This window comes from Salmo salar, chromosome ssa23 (genome assembly GCF_905237065.1).
Source record: "Salmo salar chromosome ssa23, Ssal_v3.1, whole genome shotgun sequence".
In the NCBI taxonomy this organism is placed as follows: domain Eukaryota; kingdom Metazoa; phylum Chordata; class Actinopteri; order Salmoniformes; family Salmonidae; genus Salmo; species Salmo salar.
The window spans coordinates 40,183,332-40,202,874 of NC_059464.1; the positions used below are offsets into that span (position 1 = coordinate 40,183,332).

Consider the following 19,543-nt stretch of genomic DNA (forward strand, 5'->3'; position numbering starts at 1 on the left):
CTGGTTGATTAGCTTCCAGCAGATTCACGCAGGGTAGAAACAACATGATTTGGCACTATGTTCATTGTTGTTTAACTAGCTAACGTTAGCTGGCTAGCTCGTTAGCTAACGTTACTTGACATCTGTGATCTTACATATTGTTTACCTAGCTAGGTTCATTGTTTACCTAGCTAGCTACATGTCTTAAGCTAAAGTGTACAACACCTGTTGAATACGGCCGGTGTCAATAAATGTCTGCAAAAAAGCATAATGAAATTGTTGCCAGCAGAGCTGGTTAGGCTGTTTTCATGTTATCCAGAGGTAAACAAATCATTGGCCAGAGCGTCAAGTGTGTGCTCTGAACGCACTGTGAGCGAAACGAGATGGGTGGGGCTAAAGCTTAAGAGGTTGTGAACAATGCTGAATGGGTGTAGACAAAGAAGAGCTCTTCACTAGATACCAAAACATTCAAAAACCATTTTCTCAAAAGGGAGTTTACAAGTTAAAGTTTCAAAGCAGAATTACTTTCCCATTGTTCCTAAAAAATGCAGTGTATGATATACCATTTTGTAGCTCTGAGTCTCTACTTTTATTTCACGGCTGGATGAAAAACGTACCCAAATTAAACTGGTTACTACTCGTGCCCAGAAACTACAATATGCATATTATTAGTAGATTTGGATAGAAAACACTCTGAAGTTTCTAAAACTGTTTGAATGGTGTCTGTGAGTATAACAGAACTCATATGGCAGGCAAAAACCTGAGAAAAATTCAACCAGAAAGTGGAGGATCTGAGAATTGCAGTTCTTCTTTCTAATCCCTTTCGAAACTACAGTGTCTGTGGGGTCACGTTGCACTTCCTAAGGCTTCCATTGGCTGTCAAAAGCCTTCAGAAAGTTGTTTCATCTGTCTCCTGTAACTGGGCAGAGTATAGGAGCTCAGTCACTGAGTGGACTGCCTGGGGACAAAGGGATTGGATATGCGCTGTCCCGCGAGCGTGCTGTTCCTTCTTTTTTTCCTTGAATGAATACGCTATTGTCCGGTTGGAATATTATCGCATTTTTACGTTAAAAATACCATAAAGATTGATTTTAAACAACGTTTGACATGCTTCTAAGTACGGTAATGGAACATTTTCACTTTTTGTGTCTCGAATTGCGCTCACGCGTTATGCCTTTGGATAGTGACCTGAACGCACGAATAAAACGGAGGTATTTGGACATAAATATGGATTATTTTGAACAAAAACAACATTTCTTGTGTAAGTAGCAGTCCTGGGAGTGCATTCTGACAAAGATCAACAAAGGTAAGAGAATATTTATAATACTAATTCTGAGTTTAGGTGACCCCGAACTTGGCGGGTGTCTGTATAGCTTGCTGTGATGGCGAGCTATGTACTCAGAATATTGAAAAATGTGCTTTCTCTGTAAAGCTATTTTAAAATCTGACACAGCGGTTGCATAAAGGAGTACTGTATCTATAATTCTTAAGATAATTGTTATGTATTTTGTCAACGTTTATGATGAGTATTTTTGTAAATTCACCAGGAGTTTTTCGTGGGAATACATTTTCTGAACATCACGCACCAATGTAAAATGCTGTTTCTGGATAAAAATATGAACTTTATCAAACAAAACATATATGTATTGTGTAACATGATGTCCTAGGAGTGTCATCTGATGAAGATCGTCAAAGGTTAGTGCTTCATTTATCTGTGTTTTGGGTTTTTGTGACATATATCCTTGCTTGGAAAATGGCTGTGTGGTTATTTTTGTCTATGTACTCTCCTAACATAATCTAATGTTTTCACTGTAAAGCCTTTTTGAAATCGGACAATGTGGTTGGATTAAGGAGAAGTGTATCTTTAAAATGGTGTAAAATAGTTGTATGTTTGAGAAATTGAAATTATTAGATTTTTGAGGTTTTGTATTTCGCGTCCTGCTGTTCCATTGGATGTTGGCTAGGCGTTCTGCTAGCGGAATGTCTGTCCTCAACAGGTTTTAAGACCAAATCCAGGTGATGAGTCACATATTAAAACAGAAGCCATACGTTTCCTGACTGGTAAAACAAACATTTTTTAAGCGTTCTGAGAACAGAAGTGAATGTTTCGCCTGTTCTGGGAACGTTTATTTTTAGGTTGCAGGGAGGTTCTGAGAACATTTGACTCTGGTTTCCTGGTGGCCCGGTTTCACGATAGTGATAGCTTACAAGTGTTTTATCAATGCATCTTTCCAACAATATCCGAAGATGTCACATGCGTTTCCCAAAACACCATGCAGAGAGAATGGTCGCTAAGTGTGTCGTTGGAGCATGTGCTTTCAGATCCGCTTACTCCATTCAAATCTTAGCTTAACAATATATTTATTTCACCATACTGATAGCGGATCAGCTTCTAGAGAGATATTACCACCTACGGCTGCAAATATTGAGGCGGCTTATTCTAAAGCTTACCTAATAAAAATGCAATTAACCACTGATTTGGCACATCATTGCACACGTTAGGCTACATATTATGAAATATATTGAGACAAATTACAGACAGAAGCAAAATGGAACTCCTTTGATTGAACATGAAATGTATTTCAATATGTTTGAAATAGGCCTATTGCCTACTTTCTATATTTTTAATGCAGTCATCTCGATTTTCATATGAAGCATCTTTTTCTACGTCACTTGTTTGTATCAATTGCAAAGACAACTTTGTATTTGTTGTCAACTTTGTTCGGAAGTTGTCGGTGGTAAAGGAGAGACGGATAAACCATGTGATTCTATGTTTAGCAGAGATCTTCTGTGTATAAAGAAAGGAGAGAGGGCAAGGAAGCATCTAACGACGCACTTAGCTGTTCTGCGAGTGAGACAGGCATTAGATTATGGCCATTTTAAAGTGCAACGTTAATAACGATGGTTTTGGCAAACAGCTCGGAGATTTAACGCGCCCACTAATTGACAACACATGATCTTAATGATTGCTTGTTTCCTTTGAAATAGGGTCTGTTTGAATAGACTAAAATGAAAAGCTTTGTATGTGGAAAACATGGCATGCTATCTCCATCCTGGTGGCGCAATTCACTAATTCCAAGGATAGAGAACAGGTCCCGGTTTCCCAAAAGCATCTTAAGCCTAAGTTCATCGTAAGAACCTTTGTAAGAGCGTCGTTAAATCTCTTTCCTGAGATGGTTTATGACAGTTTTTGCAAAAATGATTTGGTTGAGCAAACACACAGTTTCATCAGCTATCTGGGTGGCTGGTCTCAGATGATCCTGCAGAGGAAGAGGTCCTGGGCTGGCGTGGTTACACATGGTCTGCAGTTATGAGGCCGGTTGGATGTACTGCCAAATTCTCTAAAATGACTTTGAAGAGCGGCTTATGGTATAGAAATTAACATTAAATTCTCTGGCAACAGCTCTGGTGGACATTCCTGCACTCTGCATGCCAATTGCACGCTCCTTCAAAACTTGAGACATCTGTGACATTGTAGAGTGGCCTTTTATTGTCCCCAGCACAAGGTGCACCTTTGTAATGATCATGCTATTTAATCAGCTTCTTGATATGCCATACCTGTCAGGTGGATGGATTATCTTGGAAAAAGAGAAATGCTCACTATGTCACGTCCTGGCCATAGAGAGGGTTTTATTCTCTATTTTGGTTAGGCCAGGGTGTGACTAGGGTGGGCATTCTATGTCCTTTTTTCTATGTTTTGTATTTCTTTGTTTTGGCCGGGTATGGTTCTCAATCAGGGACAGCTGTATATCGTTGTCTCTGATTGGGAGCCATACTTAGGCAGCCTGTTTTCCTTTGGGTTTTGTGGGTGGTTCATTTCTGTTTAGTGTTGCTTACCTGACAGAACTGTTTGGCTGTTGTTTTTGTTTATGTGTTCTCAGTACAATAAATTCATGATGAGCACTCAACACGCTGCGCCTTGGTCTACTCCCTTCGACGGCCGTTACACACTAACAGGGATGAAAACAAATTTGTGCACGAAATTTGAGAGTAATAAACTTTTTCTGCGTATGGAACATTTCTGGGATCTTTTATTTGAGCTCATGGGACCAACACTTTACATGTTGTGTTTATATTTTTTGTTCAGTATAAATGTAACGATGTTTGAACTTTTACAAAACATTCTGTTAAAGTTACTAAAATGTTCTGAGAATGTTCCAAAACCAAGCAACTATCCTGTACCATTCGCAGAAAGTTTTAGGAAGTTTGTATGCTAAATCACCATAGGACAACCACACTCTCACCAAGCTCTAAGAAACATAAGGTTCTCAGAACATTATGTGATAGCTGGGTACTCACCACTGCCTGGTACTTGCTGTTGTGGTTTCTGGGGCCGGAGGGAATGGTTTTGTGGTTGCTAGGGCCCGTGGGCATGGTAGCATTGGGCTCCTGCTCATCTCCAATCTCATCACTACTGAAGAACTCACTCAGCTTCTGGGCACTATGAGGAAACAGGGGTTACAGGGTTAGGGTTACAGGGGGACATGACCGATACATTTCATATTTCCACATTCTAGTATTAGCAGATGCTGTTTTCCAGAGTGAGTTAAAATGAGGAAAAGTTACTGTTTTGGAGATTGGATAGGGAACAACACAGCAAGAGGGTTTTCAAAGTAAAAGTGCCAGGTAAGTCTCATTGGACTGTACATCTGATAGAAGAAGGCAAAAATGACGAGGAGTGAAAAGGTGATTGGTTTGTAGTCAACAGTGATAAAGTACTCTGTTTTTATATGTGCCTTTTTCTGGGCCAAACTAGAATCAGCCATCTTATCACCGTCATCTACCTGCTCCAGCTTCAGGTCAAATGAAAGCATTAGAATCAGCCATCTTATCACCGTCATCTACCTTCTCCAGCTTCAGGTCAAATGAAAGTATTAGAATCAGCCATCTTATCACCGTCATCTACCTTCTCCAGCTTCAGGTCAAATGAAAGCATTAGAATCAGCCATCTTATCACCGTCATCTACCTTCTCCAGCTTCAGAACATCTGGAATCAACTAGAGCATAAAGGTGTGAACATGATTAGTAGAAGTCCTAAGTACAAACATGACTACACACCTAAGCAAAATATTCACAAACAATATGGGCCTTGCTGTACATCTACTGTAAATCAGGTTGAGTCAGCTGTGACTAGAAGTACTGTTACACTCCAGGCTCTCATCACACATTTGAAGAGCTCTTATTGGCCCATCAATTTAGTGGAACATTGCTTCACTTCTCTGTCCCCCCCTCTCTCACTCCCTCCCTCCTCTCTCTCTCACTCCCCCTTCTCTCTCACTCCCCCTCTCTCTCACTCCCCCTCTCTCTCACTCCCCCGCTCTCATTCCTCCCTGTGTCTTCCCTACTTCCCAACCTCCTCTATATCACCCTGTCCCTCTCTCTGTTCTCTTATCTGCTCTCTCTCCCTCTCTTTCTCTGTTCCCTCAATTCACTATTCTCTTTCTCCTCTCTCTCTATGTACTCCAGAATGAAACGCATGTTCCACACTCACTGGAGCCGGCAACCACTTCTCAAAGCCAGGTCATGTCAGAATTGTCAGACTTCACTTCAGCTTCACTCAAATGCCAGGATACAGGAGTTATTGACTTCGATCCCATTACGCAATACTTTTTTAACATTCTATCCTTCAGCATTCTAAATGAATTGTGAGGACTGATCGTGTGCGAGTGTCCAAAGCCACTGCAGCAGAGCAGAATAGCAGAATGCTCCAGCTGTATGGCAGAATGGCAGTGTCAATGCCAGGCTGTTACGGGTATCATAAGGACCTCTTGACCGTACATGGAACGATGGACTTAGATTAACCCTGAGATACAGCATCACACTCAACTTGCTGTCACCATTAATAAAGACAGGAGATTAATAAAGATAGGATCGTGTTAGTTATAAAAATGTAATTAAGTGTCACTCCACAATGATACAACAATACACAATACAGATTATTTTAAAACACATTGTGGACCACTCAAATGGAGGTTTGAAAAACTAAAACAAAAATACTTGTGCAGAGTAAGATGCTCCAAGCAGTCTTTAGAACTGTATGATTGGATGGGTAATGGTCTGTGAGGAAAAGAAAGATGGTGAAGGGTAGCTCTATGACAAGACAATACATTTCAGCAGTTAAACTAATCACCAGTGTAGAAGTTAATGTTACTGAGGGAAACGGACAGGTGTTTTACTGACTGAGGCACTGTCAAAGAGAAAATCTAGATTGATTCACTCTGACTTCAGTTTAGTTTCACCCCAGTTAAAAACTTTATTCTGGTAGATTTTATGTAAATTCACCTTATCTCAACTTAATTGAACACCGCTACTCAGTTCAATTAATCTCAGTGTGTGTGTGTGTGTGTGTATGTGTGTGTGTGTGTCCCCTTATCAGGACCTCAATGTCCTGACAACAAGAAAAAATGTGAAAAGTCAGGACTTTTTTCATGTCCTGAAATTGCTAAAATGTGACTCGTTTCAGGAAACTAGGCGTATGTCGCAGGTCACTACTTTACAAGAGAGACATTTGAGCGTAAACCTTTTTTTAAATCAAAATGCGTTTTTTTCATGTGCCTTAATAACAAACATGTATGCAATCTGTAAATATGAATACAATTACGAGCCTAGTTGGTTAAGCCACAGAAAAAGGCAGAACCCTTCCCGCTAGCCATGATTGGCTAAGATAATGAGTGGGCTGGACATGCCAAGAGATGACTTCGGATTGGTCTGCCATATAGCACGCTTCTGTCTATTTGAGCTGGTCAGTATGTGTAGGTAATCCTGTCTAACGCTGTAACGAGTGCACTGAGAGTTGGGAAGCAAGTACAGGGAGTGAGTGTTTTAATAAATAAATAAAACAATAAACAAGAACCACAAACAACGCACCGACATGAAACAGAGTCAATAACACCGGAGGAAAGAACCAAGGGGAGTGACAGATTTAGGGAAGATAATCAAGGAGGTGATGGAGTCCAGGTGAGTGTCATGAGGCGCTGGTGGCTTGACAATGGTGACAGGTGTTGCTTGATAATCAGCAGCCTGATGACCTAGAGGCCGGAGAGGGAGTATATGTGACAAATGCGGCTTTTTAAAAAATATATCGCATAGTGGAGCTGCATAAGTGTTTCTATCCACTTTCTGGAGGACAGAGTTTTGAAATCAGTGGAGTTAGACTACAATAGCTGAGGAGATGGAGAAAACACCTGTCTCCAGATTACATCTTCAAACTAAGGGCAACCATGGCATCCATGACAGAGAGAAGAATCCATCTATGATGTATACGGGTAAGATAGTCTAGCAAGCTACATTTTCAGATATTACACGTTTCTAATTTTGACAAAGTCGTTTTCATTTCAAGTTAAAGTGTGCAGTTAGCTAGCTAACGTTAGCCGGCTGGCTAGCTAGCTAATGTTATGTGTATGATCTTATTATTTGTATCGCAGAGCCATTTGCTTTGCTAGTTATTGCCTAATGTTAGCTAGCTAACATTGAACCTGGTTGGTTAGCTACCTGCAAATTCATGCATGTAGTAACATCATGAGCTGGGATTATGGTTCATTGTTTAGCTAGCTAGCTAGCTAGCTAGCTAGCTACATGTTTTAACAAATACTCCACTATGCAAGTAACAATTTCAATAGAATGTTGACAACTGTTGATAGACATAGTTGGCGAATTTTTACGAACGCTCAACACCCGTTGAATATGGCCGGTGTCAGTAAACGTTGGCAAAAAAAGCATAAATTGTTGCCAGCAGCACAGTTGCAGTCACCATCGCTCTGGATAACATAAAAACAGCCTAACCATCTCTGCTAGGGCGAGTAAAATGGTCAGTGAGCTGTTCTGTCATTTGTGTCTGGAAGTAGCTAGCAAGCTAGCCAACGTTAGCCAGGTAGCTTGTGTGCTTGACTGCTGCTGTTTGGACAACACTCGGATCAACCCTTAAAGAGATTGGTGGGGCTAAAGCTTAAGAGGGTGTGAACAATGCTGAATGGGTATAGACAAAGAAGAGCTCTCCAGTAGGTACCAAAACATTCAAAGGCCATTGTCTCAAAAGTGAGGTTACAAGTTGATCAACTTTCAAAACAGAATTACTTTCCCATTGTTCCTCAAATGCAGTGTATGATATACCATTTTGTAGCTCTGTGTCTGCTTTTATCCAATGTAAAAATCACCATTTCAAATTTTTCTACATAAGACCGAATCAAGGCGGTCTGTCACAAATGCTATTTTAGGCTTAAGGGTTAGGTTTAAGGTTTGGGGTTAAGGTTAGGGTTAGGGTTAAGGTTAAGGTTACGGTTAGGGAAAATAGGATTTTTAATGGGAATACATTTGTACTCCCCAAAATGTTCTGAAAATTCAAAAACAGAGCTGTGTGTGCATGTGGGCATGTGTGCATGCGACTGTGTGTGTCCATCAGACCTGGGCAGAAAATAGTTGTATTTTGTAGTTTATTTGAAAATACCAGAGTTTAAACTACAAGGCAACTATTTTCTTTGATATTCAAATACAGTTCTCAGAAAAATAATTATATTTGAAAGTATTAAATATGTGAGGGACATGGAATCACCAACATCAGAGAAGACTTTTGCAGCTTTAAAATGACAAAAATGTTCATAATGAGTGAGACAAAGTAATACAGTAACACTTGACATCAAATTCTTATAAATGTTTAGTAACTTTGTGATTATTACATAGCAACATTGTTGTAACATAAGGCCTTGGAAATGGCTTTATAATTGCATAGTCAGGGAGTTTTTACATAAGTGGAATAAGGAAGAGTCACTATTCCTCTTGTGTACAGTAGTTACGAAATCTCTCAGCTCATTGCTATGAAATTAAAATGCAATGTAACAACATGCTCCAAATTATATATTTTTACAATTATTTATTTAACCTTAACCTTTATTTAATTACAGTTTTATTACACAGGAACAAGAACAGTTTAATATTAAGTGTTACTGAGAATTGCTAACAGTAACAAAATATGTATTTTAATTGTCAAAAGGAAACTAAATATCACAAAACTGCCTTCTTGAATCAACTACAGCCAAGGTAGGTTGAACATAATGTTAGTTTGTATTCTGAGTAATTTATCCCTTTAAAGATGGTATAGTGTGTGTTTGAAACAATAACACTTCCCCTCAGATGGACAGAGGTTCAACGTTGCTTTTGCCAAGCATCCAACGTGCTGTTTGCAATGTTTGCAAATGGCTTTGAATTTCTCTGCAGTATTTTCACATATTATAAAATGAATTGCAGATTTGAACCTTTTTAGTGGCATGTTGAGTCCTACAGTAGCTGAGCGCCACAACGCATTTAAACTTATCTCTACAAAATATCATTGGTTAATTGATTTGAGTTGATTATGTACACATGGGGCAATGGACATTCAGGAGAATGGACATTTACAAAATGTTCAGATAGAAATGTATTGTGTAGATCAAATATGACTGTCAGATTGCTTGGAATACTATAGGAGATTGTGTGTTCTCTATTCATTCTATTTCTATCTGCAACATGCAGTTCCAGATATAGCCCTGCCATTAGTTGAAGGCAGCCAATCCAAAAGTAGTCACCTCCTGAGATCTGTATTAAAATAGGTTTGGGATCTGTAAATTGTTTTAAAAAGTCATTTTTGGGGATCTGCATTTAAATATTTTAAAAAGTAGTCATTTTCTGGGATCTGTATTTAAATATCTTTAAAAAGTAGTCATTTTCTGGGATCTGTATTTAAATTGTTTTTATATCAGTTGGCAGGGGTCTTTACTTCAACATTGTGTTTTGATGTATTTCTAATACCTTAAGACTTCTTCTGGAAGTTTACTGTAAAAAATGAGTCATTTTTTGGGATCTGTATATTATATTTCCCTCACTAACTTTAAACATCAGCTATCTGAGCAGCTAACCGATCGCTGCAGCTGTACATAGTCCATCTGTAAATAGGCCACCCAATCTACCTTCCTCATCACCATACTGTTTTTATTTACTTTTCTGCTCTTTTGCACACCAGTATTTCTACTTGCACATAATCTTCTGCTCATCTATCACTCCAGTGTTAATTAGCTAAATTGTAATTACTTCGCTACTATGGCCTATTTATTGCCTTACCTCCTCACGCCATTTGCACACACTGTATATAGACTTTCTTTTTTTCTATTGTGTTATTGATTGTACGCTTGTTTATTCCATGTGTAACTCTGTGTTGTTTGTGTCGCACTGCTTTATCTTGACCAGGTCACAGTTGTAAACTTACCTGGTTAAATAATGGTGAAATAAAAAATACAGTTAAAAAAGTTGTAATTTTTGGGATCTGTATTCAAATAGTTTTAAAAAGTAGTCATTTTTTCAGATCTGTATTAAAATAGTTCTAGTCACCTCGAAAGTAACTATTTGTTCGCTGGAAAAATAGTTTCTTTCAACAAAGCATAGTTAAAACTATAGTTACCCCACATCTGGTGTCCATGATAACCAGCTCACCTGACCAGGGCCTTGACCGTGGACCGTACCACGCTGGAGAGCAGGAAGAGAGGAGTGACCAGGATGTGGAACAGGGACAAGGAGGCGAAGGCTACAGCAGGGGACAGGTCAGCCTCCTCAGAGATGTGCACATGGACCACAAACGTCTAGAGGCAAATGACGAGAGGAGAGAAAAATATGAATAATCACTCCAATAACCAGCATATACAGTATACTGTGGGTGAGGTCTGAATCAAACGCAAGTTAGCAACTCAAACTTTTACATAAGCATGCATTGATGTCAATGGTAGATGTGTGCTGTAGTCTGAGCTGTGCTCGCATCTAACAGTACAGGATTTGGTCCTGAAATAATAAATATCCCTCAGAAAGATAAGCAATTAAAACTGATTCTGCAAATGTTTTTACCGTTCATTTAGTTTGTGATTAACTTGAGAATTTCAGGGCTTAACAATGATAAGCAAATCTCTGTCTCCACAACCCACATTGCTCATCCAGGACATCAGTTTGTCCTCTCTCTCTATGTCTATTTCATTTTTTGTTCCAAAGGGTGAGGGATAAACCAATCACTGTCTCTTCCCAAAATACATTTCACTAATTCAAGGACTAATTCAAGGACCTCTCCTTGTGTTCTCTATCGCTGTCTGCCTGCCTGCCTGTCTGCCTGCCATACTGGATTTGTCACCACACGAAAACCTTCCTTGACGGCTCCAGCTATCATAAATATAACTGGGATTTACAGTGGCCTGCCATGTCAAACCTCTACGGTGTCCCTGGGAAATGTCACTAGCCATCCTTTATAGCGTCAACATGCCAGACTGACTGGATTATGAGCAATAGCACTCTAGTCTGGTCTGTGCCCTTTACTGGGGAAAAGGGATTGCCCATCCACTGAGAAAAACACACAGAGCAGTGAAATATTTTGAGTTGAGGTCAAAACATGCTGTTCTGTGGTGAATAAAGAGAAAGGGCAGGTATTTGGGCTAGGCTGTAGACAGCAGTATATTATAATGTAAGGGAGGACAGGTATTTGGGCTAGGCTGTAGACTAGTATATTATAATGTGAGGGAGGACAGGTATTTGGGCTAGGCTGTAGACAGTAGTATATTATAATGTGAGGGAGGACAGGTATTTGGGCTAGGCTGTAGACAGTAGTATATTATAATGTGAGGGAGGACAGGTATTTGAGCTAGGCTGTAGACAGTAGTATATTATAATGTGAGGGAGGACAGGTATTTGGGCTAGGCTGTAGACTAGTATATTAAAATGTGAGGGAGGACAGGTATTTGGGCTAGGCTGTAAACTAGTATATTATAATGTGAGGGAGGACAGGTATTTGGGCTAGGCTGTAGACAGTAGTATATTATAATGTGAGGGAGGACAGGTATTTGGGCTAGGCTGTAGACAGTAGTATATTATAATGTAAGGGAAGACAGGTATTTGGGCTAGGCTGTAGACAGTAGTATATTATAATGTGAGGGAGGACAGGTATTTGAGCTAGGCTGTAGACAGTAGTATATTATAATGTGAGGGAGGACAGGTATTTGGGCTAGGCTGTAGACAGTAGTATATTATAATGTGAGGGAGGACAGGTATTTGGGCTAGGCTGTAGACAGCAGTATATTATAATGTAAGGGAGGACAGGTATTTGGGCTAGGCTGTAGACTAGTATATTATAATGTGAGGGAGGACAGGTATTTGGGCTAGGCTGTAGACAGTAGTATATTATAATGTGAGGGAGGACAGGTATTTGGGCTAGGCTGTAGACAGTAGTATATTATAATGTGAGGGAGGACAGGTATTTGAGCTAGGCTGTAGACAGTAGTATATTATAATGTGAGGGAGGACAGGTATTTGGGCTAGGCTGTAGACTAGTATATTAAAATGTGAGGGAGGACAGGTATTTGGGCTAGGCTGTAAACTAGTATATTATAATGTGAGGGAGGACAGGTATTTGGGCTAGGCTGTAGACAGTAGTATATTATAATGTGAGGGAGGACAGGTATTTGGGCTAGGCTGTAGACAGTAGTATATTATAATGTGAGGGAGGACAGGTATTTGGGCTAGGCTGTAGACAGTAGTATATTATAATGTGAGGGAGGACAGATATTTGGGCTAGGCTGTAGACAGTAGTATATTATAATGTGAGGGAGGACAGGTATTTGGGCTAGGCTGTAGACAGTAGTATATTATAATGTGAGGGAGGACGGGTATTTGGGCTAGGCTGTAGACAGTATTATATTATAATGTGAGGGAGGACAGGTATTTGAGCTAGGCTGTAGACAGTAGTATATTATAATGTTAGGGAGGACAGGTATTTGGGCTAGGCTGTAGACAGTAGTATATTATAATGTGAGGGAGGACAGATATTTGGGCTAGGCTGTAGACAGTAGTATATTATAATGTGAGGGAGGACAGGTATTTGGGCTAGGCTGTAGACAGTAGTATATTATAATGTGAGGGAGGACAGGTATTTGAGCTAGGCTGTAGACAGTAGTATATTATAATGTGAGGGAGGACAGGTATTTGGGCTAGGCTGTAGACTAGTATATTAAAATGTGAGGGAGGACAGGTATTTGGGCTAGGCTGTAAACTAGTATATTATAATGTGAGGGAGGACAGGTATTTGGGCTAGGCTGTAGACAGTAGTATATTATAATGTGAGGGAGGACAGGTATTTGGGCTAGGCTGTAGACAGTAGTATATTATAATGTGAGGGAGGACAGGTATTTGGGCTAGGCTGTAGACAGTAGTATATTATAATGTGAGGGAGGACAGGTATTTGGGCTAGGCTGTAGACAGTAGTATATTATAATGTGAGGGAGGACAGATATTTGGGCTAGGCTGTAGACAATAGTATATTATAATGTGAGGGAGGACAGGTATTTGGGCTAGGCTGTAGACAGTAGTATATTATAATGTGAGGGAGGACGGGTATTTGGGCTAGGCTGTAGACAGTATTATATTATAATGTGAGGGAGGACAGGTATTTGAGCTAGGCTGTAGACAGTAGTATATTATAATGTTAGGGAGGACAGGTATTTGGGCTAGGCTGTAGACAGTAGTATATTATAATGTGAGGGAGGACAGATATTTGGGATAGGCTGTAGACAGTAGTATATTATAATGTGAGGGAGGACAGGTATTTGGGCTAGGCTGTAGACAGTAGTATATTATAATGTGAGGGAGGACAGGTATTTGGGCTAGGCTGTAGACAGTAGTATATTATAATGTGAGGGAGGACAGATATTTGGGCTAGGCTGTAGACAGTAGTATATTATAATGTGAGGGAGGACAGGTATTTGAGCTAGGCTGTAGACAGTAGTATATTATAATGTGAGGGAGGACAGATATTTGGGCTAGGCTGTAGACAGTAGTATATTATAATGTGAGGGAGGACAGGTATTTGGGCTAGGCTGTAGACAGTAGTATATTATAATATGAGGGAGGACAGGTATTTGGGCTAGGCTGTAGACAGTAGTATATTATAATGTTAGGGAGGACAGATATTTGGGCTAGGCTGTAGACAGTAGTATATTATAATGTGAGGGAGGACAGATATTTGAGCTAGGCTGTAGACTGTAGTATATTATAATGTGAGGGAGGACAGGTATTTGGGCTAGGCTGTAGACAGTAGTATATTATAATGTGAGGGAGGACAGGTATTTGGGCTAGGCTGTAGACAGTAGTATATTATAATGTGAGGGAGGACAGGTATTTGGGCTAGGCTGTAGACAGTAGTATATTATAATGTGAGGGAGGACAGGTATTTGGGCTAGGCTGTAGACAGTATTATGAAGGGCACCTATGAGATATGAATAGGCATTTTTAACTGGAATGAATACTCACGGTCAGGACAGCTGCGATAGGGATGGCTGCGTTCATGAATACTGAGAACAAGGAGACACATAAGCAACATTAGATACGTGACAGTATGGTTCAGATACTGTACAGACAGTTTGTTCCAGTCATCCCTCTCCCAGGCTCTCTCTCTCTACAGACAGTGTCTTTCTCCAGGATCTCAGGCTCTCTCTCTATAGACAGTGTCTTTCTCCAGGATCCCAGGCTCTCTCTCTCTACAGACAGTGTCTTTCTCCAGGATCTCAGGCTCTCTCTCTATAGACAGTGTCTTTCTCCAGGATCCCAGGCTCTCTCTCTCTACAGACAGTGTCTTTCTCCAGGATCTCAGGCTCTCTCTCTATAGACAGTGTCTTTCTCCAGGATCTCAGTCTCTCTCTACAGACCGTGTCTTTCTCCAGGATCTCAGCTTGTGCCTTCCTCGCTGTGTCTTTCTCCAGGAACTCAGCTCAACTGAATGGCTTACAGCGGTTGTTGTCTAGGACTAAGCTAGAGCATCAGCACTGAGAGAGACACACACACATTGAAGCATTTCATGCAGTAAAAGGGTGGAGATTGGTTAAAGTTGTGAGCCTTCCTTTTGTACTGCGGTGGTCAGACAGTTTAATGCATTAATATTGCTGTGATATGACTGTTTTATGTGGTGATTGGTTAAATTTGCAAGCCATTGGATAATACGCAGGAAATGGTTGATATTGCAAAAACAAATCTGATTGCAGAATTGCACAATCCTGGAGGAACTGACAAGATGACTTAGAAGGCTAAGAATTAAACAGAGTTCATTGCATGAAACTACTACTACAGTTCATACATTTTATGAACTCTAGTAGGACTGACACAGAATTGAGAGGAGTACATTTTATGAACTCTAATGGGACTGACACAGAGTTGAGAGGAGTACATTTTATGAACTCTAATAGGACTGACACAGAGTTGAGAGGAGTACATTTTATGAACTCTAGTAGGACTGACACAGAGTAGAGAGGAGTACATTTGATGAACTCTAGCAGGGCTGACACAGAGTTGAGAGGAGTACATTTTATGAGCTCTAGTAGGACTGACAGAGTTGAGAGGGGTAACATTTTATGAATTTTAGCCGGACTGACAAAGAGTTGAGAGAGGTAACATTTTATGTAGGGCATTTTCCACTCCAATGAGTGAATCAGCTTCCCTTGGTCTGCTACGGATCTATCCAGAGATATTCATTATATTGCATGCTAAAAAAGTCCAACACCTATTTGAGGGTTGTCTTTAATTGAATCATATTAAAAGTGTTTAGTTGGTGAAAGGGTTAAAGCAAAGGTAATGTAACCTACTAGATATGGATCTGTAGAGGTAGGTAACGTAACCTACTAGATATGGACCTGTAGAGGTAGGTAACGTAACCTACTAGATATGGACCTGTAGAGGTAGGTAACGTAACCTACTAGATATGGACCTGTAGAGGTAGGTAACGTAACCTACTAGATATGGATCTGTAGAGGTAGGTAACGTAACCTACTAGATATGGACCTGTAGAGGTAGGTAACGTAACCTACTAGATATGGATCTGTAGAGGTAGGTAACCTACTAGATATGGACCTGTAGAGGTAGGTAACGTAACCTACTAGATATAGATCTGTAGAGGTAGGTAACCTACTAGATATGGACCTGTAGAGGTAGGTAACGTAACCTACTAGATATGGATCTGTAGAGGTAGGGTAACCTACTAGATATGGACCTGTAGAGGTAGGTAACGTAACCTACTAGATATGGATCTGTAGAGGTAGGTAAGTAACCTACTAGATATGGACCTGTAGAGGTAGGTAACGTAACCTACTAGGAATGGACCTGTAGAGGTAGGTACATAACCTACTAGATATGGACCTGTAGAGGTAGGTAACCTACTAGATATGGACCTGTAGAGGTAGGTAACCTACTAGATATGGACCTGTAGAGGTAGGTAACCTACTAGATATGGACCTGTAGAGGTAGGTAACCTACTAGATATGGACCTGTAGAGGTAGGTAACCTACTAGATATGGACCTGTAGAGGTAGGTAACATAACCTACTAGATATGGACCTGTAGAGGTAGGTAACCTCCTAGATATGGTTCTGTAGAGGTAGGTAACGTAACCTACTAGATATGGACCTGTAGAGGTAGGTAACCTCCTAGATATGGACCTGTAGAGGTAGGTAACGTAACCTACTAGATATGGATCTGTAGAGGTAGGTAACGTAACCTACTAGATATGGACCTGTAGAGGTAGGTAACGTAACCTACTAGATATGGACCTGTAGAGGTAGGTAACCTCCTAGATATGGACCTGTAGAGGTAGGTAACATAACCTACTAGATATGGACGTGTATAGGTCTGTGTATTTTAGGTAAGGTAACCTACTAGATATGGACGTGTATAGGTCTGTGTATTTTAGGTAAGGTAACCTACTAGATACGGACCTGTAGAGGTAGGTAACCTACTAGATATGGACCTGTAGAGGTAGGTAACATAACCTACTAGATATGGATCTGTAGAGGTAGGTAACCTACTAGATATGGATCTGTAGAGGTAGGTAACCTACTAGATATGGACCTGTAGAGGTAGGTAACCTACTAGATATGGACCTGTAGAGGTAGGTAACTTAATCTACTAGATATGGACCTGTAGAGGTAGGTAACTTAATCTACTAGATATGGACCTGTAGAGGTAGGTAACGTAACCTACTAGATATGGACCTGTAGAGGTAGGTAACGTAACCTACTAGATATGGACCTGTAGAGGTAGGTAACGTAACCTACTAGATATGGACCTGTAGAGGTAGGTAACGTAACCTACTAGATATGGACCTGTAGAGGTAGGTAACGTAACCTACTAGATATGGACCTGTAGAGGTAGGTAACGTAACCTACTAGATATAGATCTGTAGAGGTAGGTAACCTACTAGATATGGACCTGTAGAGGTAGGTAACGTAACCTACTAGATATGGACCTGTAGAGGTAGGTAATGTAACCTACTAGATATGGACCTGTAGAGGTAGGTAACCTACTAGATATGGACCTGTAGAGGTAGGTAACGTAACCTACTAGATATGGATCTGTAGAGGTAGGTAACGTAACCTACTAGATATGGATCTGTAGAGGTAAGTAACGTAACCTACTAGATATGGATCTGTAGAGGTAGGTAACGTAACCTACTAGATATGGACCTGTAGAGGTAGGTAACGTAACCTACTAGGAATGGACCTGTAGAGGTAGGTAACATAACCTACTAGATATGGACCTGTAGAGGTAGGTAACCTCCTAGATATGGACCTGTAGAGGTAGGTAACCTACTAGATATGGACCTGTAGAGGTAGGTAACCTACTAGATATGGACCTGTAGAGGTAGGTAACCTACTAGATATGGACCTGTAGAGGTAGGTAACCTACTAGATATGGACCTGTAGAGGTAGGTAACATAACCTACTAGATATGGACCTGTAGAGGTAGGTAACCTCCTAGATATGGTTCTGTAGAGGTAGGTAACGTAACCTACTAGATATGGACCTGTAGAGGTAGGTAACCTCCTAGATATGGACCTGTAGAGGTAGGTAACGTAACCTACTAGATATGGATCTGTAGAGGTAGGTAACGTAACCTACTAGATATGGACCTGTAGAGGTAGGTAACGTAACCTACTAGATATGGACCTGTAGAGGTAGGTAACCTCCTAGATATGGACCTGTAGAGGTAGGTAACATAACCTACTAGATATGGACGTGTATAGGTCTGTGTATTTTAGGTAAGGTAACCTACTAGATATGGACGTGTATAGGTCTGTGTATTTTAGGTAAGGTAACCTACTAGATACGGACCTGTAGAGGTAGGTAACCTACTAGATATGGACCTGTAGAGGTAGGTAACATAACCTACTAGATATGGATCTGTAGAGGTAGGTAACCTACTAGATATGGATCTGTAGAGGTAGGTAACCTACTAGATATGGACCTGTAGAGGTAGGTAACCTACTAGATATGGACCTGTAGAGGTAGGTAACTTAATCTACTAGATATGGACCTGTAGAGGTAGGTAACTTAATCTACTAGATATGGACCTGTAGAGGTAGGTAACGTAACCTACTAGATATGGACCTGTAGAGGTAGGTAACGTAACCTACTAGATATGGACCTGTAGAGGTAGGTAACGTAACCTACTAGATATGGACCTGTAGAGGTAGGTAACGTAACCTACTAGATATGGACCTGTAGAGGTAGGTAACGTAACCTACTAGATATGGACCTGTAGAGGTAGGTAACGTAACCAACTAGATATAGATCTGTAGAGGTAGGTAACCTACTAGATATGGACCTGTAGAGGTAGGTAACGTAACCTACTAGATATGGACCTGTAGAGGTAGGTAACGTAACCTACTAGATATGGACCTGTAGAGGTAGGTAACCTACTAGATATGGACCTGTAGAGGTAGGTAACGTAACCTACTAGATATGGACCTGTAGAGGTAGGTAACGTCACCTACTAGATATGGATCTGTAGAGGTAGGTAACGTAACCTACTAGATATGGATCTGTAGAGGTAGGTAACGTAACCTACTAGATATGGACCTGTAGAGGTAGGTAACGTAACCTACTAGGAATGGACCTGTAGAGGTAGGTAACGTAACCTACTAGATATGGACCTGTAGAGGTAGGTAACCTCCTAGATATGGACCTGTAGAGGTAGGTAACCTACTAGATATGGACCTGTAGAGGTAGGTAACCTACTAGATATGGACCTGTAGAGGTAGGTAACCTACTAGATATGGACCTGTAGAGGTAGGTAACCTACTAGATATGGACCTGTAGAGGTAGGTAACATAACCTACTAGATATGGACCTGTAGAGGTAGGTAACCTCCTAGATATGGTTCTGTAGAGGTAGGTAACGTAACCTACTAGATATGGACCTGTAGAGGTAGGTAACCTCCTAGATATGGACCTGTAGAGGTAGGTAACGTAACCTACTAGATATGGATCTGTAGAGGTAGGTAACGTAACCTACTAGATATGGACCTGTAGAGGTAGGTAACGTAACCTACTAGATATGGACCTGTAGAGGTAGGTAACCTCCTAGATATGGACCTGTAGAGGTAGGTAACATAACCTACTAGATATGGACGTGTATAGGTCTGTGTATTTTAGGTAAGGTAACCTACTAGATATGGACGTGTATAGGTCTGTGTATTTTAGGTAAGGTAACCTACTAGATACGGACCTGTAGAGGTAGGTAACCTAC

At 40.5% G+C, this 19,543-nt stretch overlaps 1 protein-coding gene across 3 annotated transcripts in view; it reads right to left on the reverse strand.

Annotated features, from left to right (window-relative positions):
- The window catches only part of LOC106584588 (ATP-binding cassette sub-family C member 8), a 181,053-nt gene that overhangs the window by 58,502 nt on the left and 103,008 nt on the right, over window positions 1–19,543 (reverse strand). For all 3 annotated transcript variants that reach the window (XM_014170042.2, XM_014170041.2, XM_014170048.2), the window contains 3 exons: window positions 14,284–14,324; window positions 10,438–10,583; window positions 4,279–4,420 (listed from right to left, as the gene is read on the reverse strand). In XM_014170042.2, the coding sequence (XP_014025517.2) occupies window positions 4,279–4,420; window positions 10,438–10,583; window positions 14,284–14,324 (329 nt within the window). The remainder of the gene's footprint in view (window positions 1–4,278; window positions 4,421–10,437; window positions 10,584–14,283; window positions 14,325–19,543) is intronic.